At 35.5% G+C, this 14,266-nt stretch overlaps 1 protein-coding gene across 3 annotated transcripts in view; it reads right to left on the bottom strand.

Moving 5' to 3' along the window:
- Positions 1-14,266, bottom strand: part of LOC149844150 (uncharacterized) — a 28,574-nt gene that overhangs the window by 3,762 nt on the left and 10,546 nt on the right. For 2 of the 3 annotated variants that reach the window (XM_090000346.1, XM_090000345.1), the window contains one exon: positions 3,045-4,863. In XM_090000346.1, coding sequence (XP_089856472.1) covers positions 3,045-4,863 — 1,819 coding nt within the window. Of the gene's footprint in view, positions 1-287; positions 383-3,044; positions 4,864-14,266 lie in introns of those variants that run through there. The other variant, XM_090000347.1, reaches the window with a different exon arrangement.

The following is a 14,266-nucleotide window of genomic DNA, read 5'->3' on the forward strand; positions in this document are numbered from 1 at the left end:
GGATCTGGAATTTTCTCTTACAAGCATCAAGTACATTGCCATCTAAGACATCATGCTTATGACTCATATTATCACGCATGCTATTACAAATGATGTTGTGACTATGTGCACCCATGGAAAATGGGAAAAGGCTTACGGCATATAGAAAATATGTATGTGTTTTCAGCAATTTTCTGTTAACACATGCAGGCAAAGTTCTGTGCATATTCACAGTTCTAAAACACACACACACACACACACAAATGCACACACGTGAGCAAACACGCACATAGTCATTCATATCATATGGCATCTCTTTCTTTTCCTTTCTTGATATCCAAGCTGAATGATAGCCCCTGATGGAAATCAAACCGAGGATCCTCTTGGTATGCACAATCAATTACTGGACATAGAGAACATCTTCATCTTAAATTCATTCTTCTGTTAACAGCACGTGCATGCATTTGCATGCACACACAGAGACAGTAGTATAAAATTAAACAATTGTGTGGTCATGATTATCAAGCACAACAATTATGCTCAACAATTTAAGAGCCATAGAAGGAAGTACAAATCGAAAAATTACATATCCCTTGTTCTTAGAGTGCAAAAATTAATACGCATAAAAGACAATAAAGTACAAGTTACAAAGATAACCAATCTCAAGCATTTGAACATGAAATCAGTGCTCATAATCTGCTTACATTCACAATCACCAGTAACTGTGTCAGGATAATATTGGTAATGCAATTTGTCAATTAAACATAATCTTTTTTAGAATATACAAGAAAATAACAATATTGAAGAAAAGGAACAGAGCTACTCTTTTCTTAGCAAATCATCTGAGAGATTCTCAAGGAAAATATCAGAGAAAATTTTGCAATATTATTCACAACAATATTGTGATTGCTACAAAATAAAAACATCAACGAGGGTCAATATGGACATTGTGAGAATTCCCACTGGGTGCCACAATTCCTTTTTTTGGGGACACATTTCACAAGAATACCAATTCCACTGATTTCTCTTGAATTCCTAAAAATTAGGGACAAAAATAGACCTCCATCACTGTAATTCAATTTTACCCACTACGGATGTGGTAATCATAATTTCTGAAAGCATTCACATTTACCCTGTCAACCCTAAAGCCAAACACATCCTAAATTCAATTTTGCATAAATATTTACCCTTTTTAAATTTGTATGTCAAATTCTTTTTTTAAGTGTTTTTTCGAACTTAGTGGTGATATTGATGACCATACTTACGGTAGGCTATAAGAGCCATTGCCAAAAATTAATGCAATCAAGAACAGCTAGCAACTTTCTTAATTCAACTTACTAAATTAGGGCAAGACCAAATGAGGTATAGCCCAGATTGAAGTCAATCATTGATGTGAAAGAAAGTCAAACCATGCTTTTCTTGCTAGAGTAACTGTGTTAAGGACATCAGCTCAAGATAGGTCAACCATAAATACCACTTCAATAGGTGATCTCATAGGTGTGCTACTCAGTGCAATAACAATATCCTTTTACCTGAGAACCTTCTCTCCAGCACCATAAACCACATGAATCTGTGTTTTGGATGTATGATTAGGTCCGTCTTATACCTGGCAAAACCCAGATGACCTGTTTATTCATCTTTCTCCCCCAAAGATATCTATTCTAGGATCAAACTCAGCCATGGATCTTCCATTGTCTTCAGCTTCATAACAGCACTTGGCATGGGGAGGATATCTACCATGGCTACTGATGACACCACTGCATACGATGCACTCAACTCTTCAGTCTTCCTCATGCTGCAAACCCACTTCAGCAATCATCATGTGCTCATACACAACTAAACTAAATAAATTTCCACTTATGTATGAGATGCAAATAATCCTAATGGTTCGAAAGGTCTTCTTTGGCTCATAACTCCATTGCTTTAAGATTCATTAGACTTAGTTTATCCTTGTAACTGAACTGTGGTCCCTTCCAATCGGACCCCAAGAACGAGAAAATATTAATTACAACCCACAGACCCAAATATTCTTGTAACCAGCAGAGTTAAGTGGAAGAATTTCATGTTTTGGTCAATTCTAGGCCTATGAAATGTAAAAACTACGTTTGTCGCCCCAACAAAAGTATCACAGTATCTCATCACCATTTTGTAACATCTTAGTTTTTATTGCTTTAGCTTTGTGGTTGATCTGAAAAAATTAAGAGCAATGAGCGTTGAAATTGTTACAGGGGTTCTCATGTAGATGGTCCCCTAGTGAGATTTAGTTCTGATGGGCAATACCAATATATATAAGCTAAGCAAACTAAATTTCAACTTATGTGATGATGCTACAGGTACCATGAGTATAAAAATTCAGGATTTGTACAGCAAAACTTATATCACTGTTATCAGCAATGTAACTCACAAAAATAAAAATAAAAATTGCAGTGACTGATGAAGTGCAAAAGCATCATCATTAACTATCAGTTGTATGACTGTCTGAGTGATTAATGAATCCAACTGGTTTAGTCTAACATAGAAAAATCAACACTAAGCACTATAGTTAATCAAAATGTAACATAATTCAACAAAACTACCTTATTTTTCTCAAAACCAGTAGCAGTGTTTGACAATTAGGAATAGCCAGATTTCAAAACAAGAGCAGCACCATGCATTGATAACCATAAAATCAAGTAAAAAATATAACATAGAACAAGGTCGAGATGGATCATGATAATTGCAATTGGCTCTGTAAACAAGACACATGGTAAGAATTTTCCATTGATGTCAGAACATATCCATTTTTACATGGCATGTAACTCGCAGTAAACCTGAAGTGCTTGAAGGTCGGTCAGTCAGTCAAGGGCATCCCATATTTATACATAGGAATGGCATGATAGAGATTGATAAGATTTGTATATTGGTCAGTAAAACAAAGAATATAAAATGGAGAAAATCCTTAAGTACACAAGTTGGAAAAGCTTTCAGCCAGGCAAAAAGGGAGAATAACTCACTTCACTATGACACCTTTTTTTTCATACAAGTATGGTGGTTCTAGCTATAATACATAGCTTCCCCAATTTTACCTTGTCATCCCAATCATTCCTTTGGAAGTTCACTGATTCCCTGCAACTTAATGGTGTGCCATGATAATCCTTACCCCCATCAACCATATCAGAAAAATAATGGATTTGTGGATCAACTTCAGATTGTCCACCACACCATAACCTATCTTTATCGTTCTGCAGTTTGCTAATCCGCATAACATCTCCCCTATCTGAGCAATGATGTTTCACATTCTCAAGATCAAATCTAGAAGTTCCATAGGAATAAGATGAGTGTAGACCATGTCGGTTATCTTGATGCCAGCATTCAAAAGTTGATTCATCATCAGTGCAGTAAGTATTTTTTGTAAACCAACCATTTATTGTATTCTCCCTAAAAACTGAACCATGGGGGAAACTAGAACCTTCTCTAGCATCAAGACAATCATTAACAGCTACAAGGCCCTCCAACTTGGGCAAATGATAATGTTCCTTCATTCTATGAATAACCAAACCCTCATCTTGGTGTTGCCTGTAGTGTAAATCTCTAGAAACAGCTTGCCAAGAGCACCCTATGACCCCTTCCTCTGATCCCTGAATATGCTGCTCAGCCCTTGGATTGCCACTAATCCCCTTGCTTCTGACTGACTTATAAGTCTCTTTTGAGTATAAATGCCTATTATAAGGATGCCTCTGAGTTGCTTCATACATTTCCCATTCTCTTAGTGATTCATGCATCTCAGATCGCAGATCACGCTCACATCTCTCTTTAACACCCTTGATTTCCATTCTTCTGTCAGTATATGGCATGTAGCTCTTGCGCATTTCTCCAAAAGATTCCTGTCTACAACTCTTCCCTGAGATGAAATTATCAATCTCAGGATTCATTCTAATCCAGTGTTCATTCCCACGTTTCAGATATTCATATCTATCCTTTTCGTGATCAGTGGAGAAATATTCCATACTTGATCTACTACATTCCTCATCAGTAAAGAGATCCCGCCCATGTATACTCTCACCTCCTCTCTCCAGCAACCAAGACAGTTGGTGGTTCTTTGCACCATCCCTTCCTGCAACAGTTTCCCTACTCATGTAGTCCCTAACAAATAAGCTTCTTTCACGCTTTAGATCTAGATTCTTACCATGTAAAGAATCTCTTTTGCTGTAAATATCTTTGGCATAATCATCTTGCCTTCTATGTCTTTCTAAAAATCTTCGTCTTCTGTGTTTGTGAGATGCTTCTATGTCTTTGTAATAAGCCAAGTTTCTCCTCTCATGAAAGTCAACTCTTTCTTCTAGGATCTCATGCCGAATTGAGAGGTTGTACTTAGAGTCACTATGCCTAGTAACCACTCTGTCTTCCATGGGCATCTTCAACTCTGCCACACTCTGAAGTCTTGCTCTGCCACCATATTGTTTTTTATCTTCTTTACGAAGTTTCATATATCCTCTGCTTCTGTCTGATTCTAGTTCAAAGGCATTATTTTTTAAGTCACTGGACCGATGATATTGAAATATGTTAGGCTTTTCCACCAGCTCACCAAGCGAGCTTCTGTAAAGTATTTCCCCTGGGATGGTTGTTTTCTCCATGTCAACGAAAACTCCATCCTCTGATCCCACAGACTGCTTTTCAAGATGGTCAAATCTAGAATCATCATTAGTCTGACCTGAGAAAACTGATTCATTTTGTGATGGACTGTGCTCAAGTCTGGAAAACATATCATCATTTGTTTCATTGTCTTCCAGAATATTTTCTAATGCATCTGCTAATGCTTCCCCTTGTTTATGATGGTCAGAGGCGTGACACATGCTTTGCTCATAGAAACCTTCATCATTATGCACAGACTTTTCTCCAGAACACCTAAAAGATATTGCAGGAAAAGAAGTGTGTCAGCTGTAAGAACTGCAAGACAGAAAAAGGGTAATAATCAAAGACAACAAACAATAATCGTTCAATGTGTATCATTTGTTTCTCAAAACATATAACATCAAGTTTAAGTTGGTAAGCATAGCATGAGATAGGCTTCTCCCTTGAGGAAAACCTTTTCAATGATCAAGACCCGAAACATGTGATGCATGAATAGGCTTTGTAAGATCTAGTAGAATATGTGACATGGCCAAGGCGATGTGTTAAATGGACTCATCAAATTTGTGTGTTTTAGCAAAATAAAAGTAAAGAATAATAATTATTCAACTTGTGGATGATATAACCAGTGCCAACATACTTGTTGAGCATTCATTATTGCAAACTATGCAATGCTGACCATTTCAAAATCAATACACAATAATTTATTCTATTAGCACAATGTGAAATATGCCCAACATATAGTTATGACTTATTTACTTAAAACTGCATGCAAAAACAAATTGAAGTTTGGGAATCTATTTTTTCATTTACTCACACAGTTCACAAGTCAATACATCAAGAATGTAATTACTGCCCACGAGCACAATACAGCCTCCAATCTTAAGCATAAAGAGCTTGACCAGTGAATATCTTCCAGAGAAAAAGGTCACTTTTGCGCATAGCATGGACAGCACTAAAAAATATCCTATCAAAAAGCATATTGACAAGCACTACAAGACAAAAATTTTCAATCTGTATGATTAGATCTTAACCTCTGATAAGCTTGTGTAACATTATATATATATATTGTCCTTTCGCCAAAGACTATAGATAGGATAGCTACTACCGGGCTCTATAGCTAACAGTATTCTCATAATCATTTAAAAATAAGGAAATGGAAACGGGCACATCTTTTGCGAGCTAGTCCAATCATTCCATAAAGGGCGAGGCTAGAACCAGCACGTCAACTCACCTTTTTGAGAACACGCCACTAGAACCTAACCCTTAATGGGCTACAACCATAGTATCGCCCGCCTGCTAGCATCAGGCCTCGAGGTTTTACAGCTTTTCAGTCAGATAGCAAGTAGGAGCAGCATGAGCATGGCATGCATTATATATATATATATATATATATATATATATATCAAGACTCATTCACATTGAAAAAGCGCATGATGAACATGGGAGAAATCATAGCACCACACAATAGGGCAACCAACACAAAAAGGCATAAAGATAAGACAGTGGGTATGAACCATCAATACCAAAGGAGGAACACAGAGTATCAGATCGTTATAGACAGGTCACAGTACAACATGATGAATAATCAGTATGGTCAGACATCAATAAAAAGAAAACAAAAAATGATGCTAAGCAGAAAAGAGCAAAGGAGAGAATCAGGGTCAGAGTAAGCACCTCTGATGTATTTACCTGTTTTTTTCTCAATTCTCAGCAAGAAACTGTTCAAACCAAAGTTTTTTGACCCATTTCCAGATCTCACATAAGTTAGTATGCTTCTGCAGTCTAAACTCATAATTAATATTAAGTTGGCAGACCAAGTAGCAGCAAGAACCAATTTGGTAAGTTTCTGGTCATACTGTCATCTGTAAGAATATGTTTATATGATTCTACAAGGCCTAACCCCCCTCCCCCCAAGGCAAAGGGTTCAAGTTTTTTGGATTCCATCTGTTGGAAATACTGTCATGAAGAAGACGCCAAAGTCTACAAAATTTTCAGCTATTCTTGCACCTAAACCAACTAGCCTAGTCCAGTATGGCAAGTTTCTGAATGCTGCATATTTAGGCTCCAGATTTTATACACTCAACTCTCATATTCATTAATGCTTGAGCAAGATCTGCAAGTGAATTGGATAAGAGATCAACCTCTGATGCGTGCCCACCATTATAATTGACAACCAAACACTTCTTCCATTGATTGAACATTGCAAAAATATGTATCACTGGTACAACTAAGTTTCTATTTGTTAAAATGTATATACATATAATATGTATATATACAATATATATATATACACATGGATATCTATATGAATACATATTTGTGTATGTATATCCGTATGTAAATATTGTAACTATTGTTCCCTTTTTTCTTTCTTTTTTAGTTAGGTTCTTTTTGGACTAGTCAACATAGAGTTGACTAGCCAAATAGAGCTGTTGGACTGTTCCAACAGCTCTATTTGAGACTACCTCTTGTGTATAAATAGGGGTGAATCCCCTCATTATTTGCAATGCATTTCTTTGCATTTTTGTGATTAATAAAATATATTTTTTATATTATTTTTTGTGGAGAATCCCTTTGTGGGTTTTTGTGAGTGTCCTTAGTGACACTTTAGTGCTTGTCCATTTAATTTATTGGTGGACATTTTGGTTCGTAATTGGATGATCGCATTTTCTCACATGGTATCAGAGCTAGGTGCTCTTTGAGATTGAAGAAAGTCCAGGTTATGTGGTCTTCAATTATGAAGCATCACATTTGGGGAAAAGGGTTATGAGGATTAGTTGATGGTTCGGAACCTAAACTAGTTCTCACTAAGGTAAAGAACGAGAAAGAAATCTCTCTTTTTGATGTAAAAAAAATTAAAGCTATAGCTAATTATGAAAAAAAGTGAAAAGAATGGAGAGTAGGACATGCCAAGATTATGTCTTGGCCTACCAACAGATTTGACATCAAAAAGTGCTCTAGCCTTGTGAAATTCGGGCATGACAATAATGCTTGGGAATACCTCAAGAATATGTATTCTCTTAAGGATATTGCATGTGTACAATTTACAAGACAAAGTTCGAACTATGACTCAAGGCAACAAAAGTATCAACGAATACTATAACGAGTTATTTGAACTATGGAAAGAATTGGCCCTACTTGAACCAAAGTGACATTCTCTCGAAGATATTGAGCTTCTCCAAAGGCAAATCGATGTGTAACATTTTTACCAATTTGTGAATGGTTTGAGGCCGGAATTTGAGTCTACTAAATCGACTCTTTTGTATAGAGGCAAAGTTCCATCTATTGTTGATACGATAGAGGAACTAAGCATGGAAGAGAATAGGTTGAAGAAAAATTCTCTTAAGAATGATGAAGAATTTGTATTGGCCATCTTCAGGCCCGGATCTTATGCTTGTACTTATAGACCACCTCACTTTGAAAAACAAACAAATGACTATGACAACAAAAGAAAAATCATTTGTCATTACTGTCATGAACCAGAGCACATTAAACCTATGTATCCCAAGCTAAGGAAAAGGGATCAAAAATACTATATGGAGATGAAAGTGGCTACGGTTGAAACACTTCAAGAGACTAAGGACGATGATACATCTCAAGATACATCCATTGGAATAGTTAAATCCTTATCTCAACTAGTGGAAGCTCTTCAACCTCTTCACAGAGGATCTTATTCTTCAACTGAAGTCGTGATCTCATCATACACCAACCCCGGTAAATTTTCTTGATGTCTTGATTCTGGTGCATCTTTTCACGTGACACCAAATCATGATATTTTATCTGAATGTCGTAATAACTTAAGTGTGTCTCCTTGCCAATGGCACATCTCTTGAAATCAAAAGAATAGAAAATTTTGAAAAAAAATCTTTCAAATAAAAAATATATTCTAAAAATTAAATACATTCTTAAATTAAATTTAAATATTTTATCTGTCTCACAAATATCTTATTATGGTTGTAATATCTCTTTCTCTTCAAATGAATATTAGGTGCAAAATCGTCGGTCAGGGAAGCCGAATGGGCAAAGCCATAGAGAAGGTCTTTACAACAACAACAACAACAACAACTACGCCTTCATCCCAAAACAATTGGGGTCAGCGATACGAACCAAAAAAGAAATTCATTTTGGGTCTTCCACATGAATCCTTTTCCTCCAATCATTTCTATCCAACGCCATGTCCTCGGTGAGGTTCAAAGCATTCATATCCTTTCCTATCATCTCCATCCAAGTCTTCCTAGGCCTACCCCGACCTCTTTTAACTAATATATTTTCCCATTTCTCCAACCTTCTAACTGGAGCATCATTAGGCCTTCGCCGAATATGTCCAAACCACCGTAAACGATTCTCTCGCATCTTATTTTCAATGGGTGCAACACCTACCTTCTTACGTATCTCTTCGTTCCGAATCTTATCTTTTATTGTATTTCCACACATCCATCTAAGCATCCGCATCTCAGCTACACTCATTTTTTGAATATGATGTCTCTTGGCAGCCCAACATTCCGTACCATATAGTAAAGCGGGTCTAATAGTCGTCCTATAAAACTTTCCCTTCAACCGCAATGCCATTCTACGATCGCACAGCACTCCAGTAGCACTTTTCCATTTCATCCACCCAACCTTTATCCTATGATTTACATCTCCATCAATTTCTCCATACTTTTGAATGATGGATCCCAAATATTTGAAATAATCATTCACCGGTATATCTTGCTCACCAAGCTTCACTACACTCCCATCACTACTTCGTTGCTTACTAAACCGACATTTCATATATTCAGTCTTACTCTTACTCAACTTAAAACCTCTAGCTTCCAATGTCTGTCTCCATAATTCTAACTTAGCATTAACCCCAGCTCTAGACTCATCAATCAAAACAATATCATCAGCAAACAACATACACCACGGTACATTTTCTTGAATTGATCTCGTAAGCTCATCCATCACTATCGCAAATAGGAAAGGGCTTAAAGCAGATCCTTGATGTAACCCAACCGTTATCGGAAAATTGGTTGTCACCCCTCCACAAGTGCGGACATTGGTTACTACTCCTTCATACATATCTTTAATTATACTAATGTACTTGAGAGAAACACCTTTCTTCATCATTGTCCACCAGAGAACGTCCCTAGGTACTCTATCGTATGCCTTCTCTAAATCAATAAAAACCATATGCAAATCTATATGATTTTTTTAGAGATACCTATAATGTCCAAAAATTGAATTTAAATCTATGGCATAGAAGATTAGGACATCCCAATGTATCCAAAATTCAATATTTTTTAAGACTGATTTTTTTTATAATATTAATGACTTTACTTGTAAAGATTGTGTTCTTGGGAAAATGATGAGATTACCATCTAATGATAGAACTTTTATTTTTTTTAGACCACTTGAGTTCATTCATTTGGATATTTGGGGTTTTGCACCAGTTATGTCTAAAGGTGGATATCCATATTATGTTATATTTGTGGATGATTTCACTAGATTTACTTCCTTAAACATAAATATGAAGTTTTTTCTCACTTTCAAATTTTTCATAAGTTGGTTAAAAATAGATTTAATAATTATATTACTATATTTTGCACTGATTTAGGGGGAGAATTTTTGTCCAATGAATTTAAAATTTATCTCAACTTACATGGCATCACTAATCAAAGATCTTACCCGCACACACCACAGCAAAATGACTTTTGTAAAAGAAAACATAGGCACATTGTAGAAACTTCAAGAACTTTACTTATTGTTAATCATGTGCCTAAGGTTTTTTGGGTAAAAGTCGTTTTAATTGTTATCTTATAAACAGAATGTCATCTCTTTGAAAAATATTTCACCTGATGAAAAACCTTTTAAACCCACTCCGGATTATTCCAGATAAAGAGAATTTAGTTGCAAATGTTTTGTTTTAACCAATAAGAATGACATTTTTTCTCCTAGGGCTATCTCGTGTGCCTTGGTTATGCTGACAACCAAAAGGAATATAGGTGCTATGGCTCTAAGATTGAAAAAATATATATTTCAAGAAATGTAACCTTTTTAGAAAAGAAAAACTTCTTTGATAAGGATCAATCTAAGGAACTAACTGAGTATTCATTTTTGCTTGATCATGTTTCAAAACAAAATATTGATGATTGCGATTGTGAGTATGATTTTGAGAATGATAATTAATCAAGAGATATTAAACCTCTTAATGAACTATCCCATGATGATGAAACTTGCACACAATATTCTAAACAGAGAAACCAAAGCCCTCCATGCGCACTTGAGAAATTTTCTAACTTTAAAAGTGAAGATGTAGGAGATCGTCTAGAATATCAAAATCTCCATTGAAATTTGTATCCTATGACTCTTTCTCTTCTAAACACCAAGCATGCATAGCCTTGATCCATTCTTATGTAGAACTGCCATCTTATGCTTGGACCAAAGAAAATTCTGAATGGGTTAAAGCGATGAGAATAGAATTAGAAGCGTTAAACAAAGCCTTCAACAAGGAAAGAAACTCATATGTCACAGGGATTCGGCTAGGAGGGTGCCGCACCCGCATCGACGCGACTCGACGCGGGTGCGGGTGCCGCACCGGGTGCGGTCAACTCGATCCTGGGTGCGTTGACCACACCCAGGATCATTAATGTCCATTTTTAAAAAAAAAATTGCCCAAATGGGCTTCGAAATTTTTTTAAAAAAACTTTATGCTAGTCTGTCAAGCATAAAGTAAGTTTTTCACGCACAGCTGCTGACAGCAGCTGTCAGCACAGCTGCAGCAGCTATCTGTCAGCACAGCTGCAGCAGCTGTCTGTCAGCTGCTGACAGCTGCAGCAGCTGTCTGTCAGCTACTGACAGCTGCTGCCTGTCAGCTGCTGACAGCAGCTGACAGCTGCTGCCTGTCAGCTGCTGACAGCAGCTGACAGCTGCAAAGTTTAAAAAAAAAACCCGCCTATTCCCCAACCCCCTTTATATATATATATATATATATTACTTATTACATTTTTTCCCCTGCCGCACCCCCGCACCCAGGTTTTTTGGAAGTGCCGAATCCCCGCACCCGCACCCGCACCCATGTGACATAGCTCATAAGTTGTAGGTGAGTATATAAAATAAAAACCAACAATGATGGGACCCATAATGATTTTCTTTGTTGGTTCTTATCGCCGACCCCAATTGTTTTGGGATGAAGGCGTAGTTGTTGTTGTTGTTGTTGTTGTTGTTGTTGTAATGATGGGACCCTTGAGAGATACAAAACTAGACTAGTTGTCAAAGCGTACCCGCAAGATTATGGCATAGATTATGAAGAAACCTTTGCTCTTGCTATCTATATGACCACTGGCAGAACCTTCATTACAGTTGTTTCACTTAAGAACTGGTCTATATGTCAAATGAACATTAAGAATGCATTCCTCAATGGAAATCTTATGGAAGAAGTGTACATGGAGGCACCCCCAGGTATTGGCATCTCTCGAGGGAAGGTTTTTCATTTACAAAAGACGTTTATGGTTTGAAACAAGCTCTAAGAGTTATGTCTGACATTGGTTTTAGATCATGTTTGACTGATATTGCTAGGATTTTGATGCAAGTACTGTCATTTTACTCCTCTATGTTGACGATGTGATAATCATTGGAAGCGACAAACAGAAAGTTCAAAATATTAAAAGGATTCTTAAAACCAATTTTGAAATAACTTAGGTTTTTTAAAGCTAGGTTTTATAAAGATACTTTCTAGATATAGAGGTTGCTTATTCTCCTAAGGGTATTTATTATCTTAATCTAAGTTTCGGATAATAAGAAAGTTGATATTCCATAAGTGATAAATGTCAAAATGAAAATTGATGATGGGGAGCCTCTTGATAATCCAACACCTTATCAACAACTAATTGAACCCTTTTGTTATTTTTCAATTACTATACCTGATATAGCACACATACACCCAGCTAGTCAGTTTTAGCCTCCTGATGAGTTAGCACTCCTTAAACCTAAATAGAAAGTCGCCACAGACGTATAACCTAAGCATGAGCAAATGAAAAAATACTTTTTTCAATTATTATATGGTCTACGCCTGGAGTTTGAACAAGTTAAGTCTTTCCTTCTCCATAGATCCACTGCAACGCCTCTTAATGAGACCCAATGTTATCAAAAACGCACCTTGAGGTGCAAAAGGCTCGCCTCACCTTGAGGCGCGACCCTCTGTGCCTCTGATGCGCAAAAAAAAAATTACAACAAGACTTCTAAGACTTAATCAAAAAGAATTTTGTAGGTTAATCTCATATATTTTCCAGTTATTTCAGTTATGTAATAAGTTTCTTAGTATATTACTATATTTTAACTTTTGTTGGTTAATCTCGTATATTTTTCAGTTATTTCAGTCATGTAATTAGTTTCTTAATATATTTTAACTTTTGTTGGTTAATTTCATATATTTTTAATTTATGTAATCAGTTTTTTAGTTACTTTTATATGTTAATCTCATATTTTTTAGAATAATATCATATATTTTAACTTTTGTAGGTTAATCTCGTATATTTTCCAGTTATTTCAGTTATGTAATCAGTTTCTTAGTATATTTTAACTTTTGTTGGTTAATCTCATATATTTTCCAGTTATGTAATCAGTTTTTAGTTAACTTATATGTTAATCTCATATTTTTTAGAATAATCTCATATATTTAACTTTTGTAGGTTAATCTCATATATCTTCCAGTTATTTCAGTTATGTAATCAGTTTCTTAGTATATTTTAACTTTGTTGGTTAATCTCATATATTTTTCAGTTATGTAATCAGTTTTTTAGTTACTTTTATATGTTAATCTCATATGTTTTAGAATAATCTCATATATTTTAACTTTTGTTGGTTAATCTCATATATTTTCCAGTTATGTAAACGGTTTCTTAGTATATTTTTTCTTTTATTGGTTAATCTCATATATTTTCTAGTTATGTAATCATTTTTTAGTTACTTTTATATGTTAATCTCATATTTTTTAGAATAATCTCATATATTTTAACTTTTGTAGGTTAATCTCATATATTTTCCAGTTATTTCAGTTATGTAATAAGTTTCTTAGTATATTTTAACTTTTTTTGGTTAATCTCATATATTTTCCAATTATATAACCAGTTTTTAGTTACTTTTATATGTTAATCTCATATTTTTTAGTACTTATTTGAGATTTTCTATTTTTTATTGGTTGTTATTTCATCAATAAAGCATTTCTTTATTTATTTGTACTTTTAGATATATTTTTATAAATTTTTAAAAGTTTTCAAAAAAAATTTGAGGCTTACGCTTTACGCCTTGCCTCGGTTTTTGGTGGAGCGCCTTGCTACGCCTAACGCTTTTCACAACAGTGACGAGACCCTGGTTGAAATATGCCAAAAGGAAACTCATCTTGGAATGACTAAAAGAGAAGATGAAATACTAGTCGTGGCTAGACTCGTACAAGCCTCCACATTTTGCGAAGCAAAACTACAATGAAGGATCAAGAAACATTATATGTCACTATTGTAATAAACAGAGCATATCAAATCGACATGCCCAAAACTCAACAAAAAGGTGGATTCCATTGGAAAATCCACATCCAAGAAGGGTGAAAAGACAAATGGAGGAGACTTTAAAATTTTCATTAGTAAATTAACGGAGGCACTCCAACAAATTTTCAAGACATCTTCTTCAACTTTGAGTGCCC

This window comes from Nuphar pumila, chromosome 3 (genome assembly GCF_984573655.1).
Source record: "Nuphar pumila chromosome 3, dmNupPumi1.hap1.1, whole genome shotgun sequence".
NCBI classification, from domain to species: Eukaryota; Viridiplantae; Streptophyta; class Magnoliopsida; order Nymphaeales; family Nymphaeaceae; genus Nuphar; species Nuphar pumila.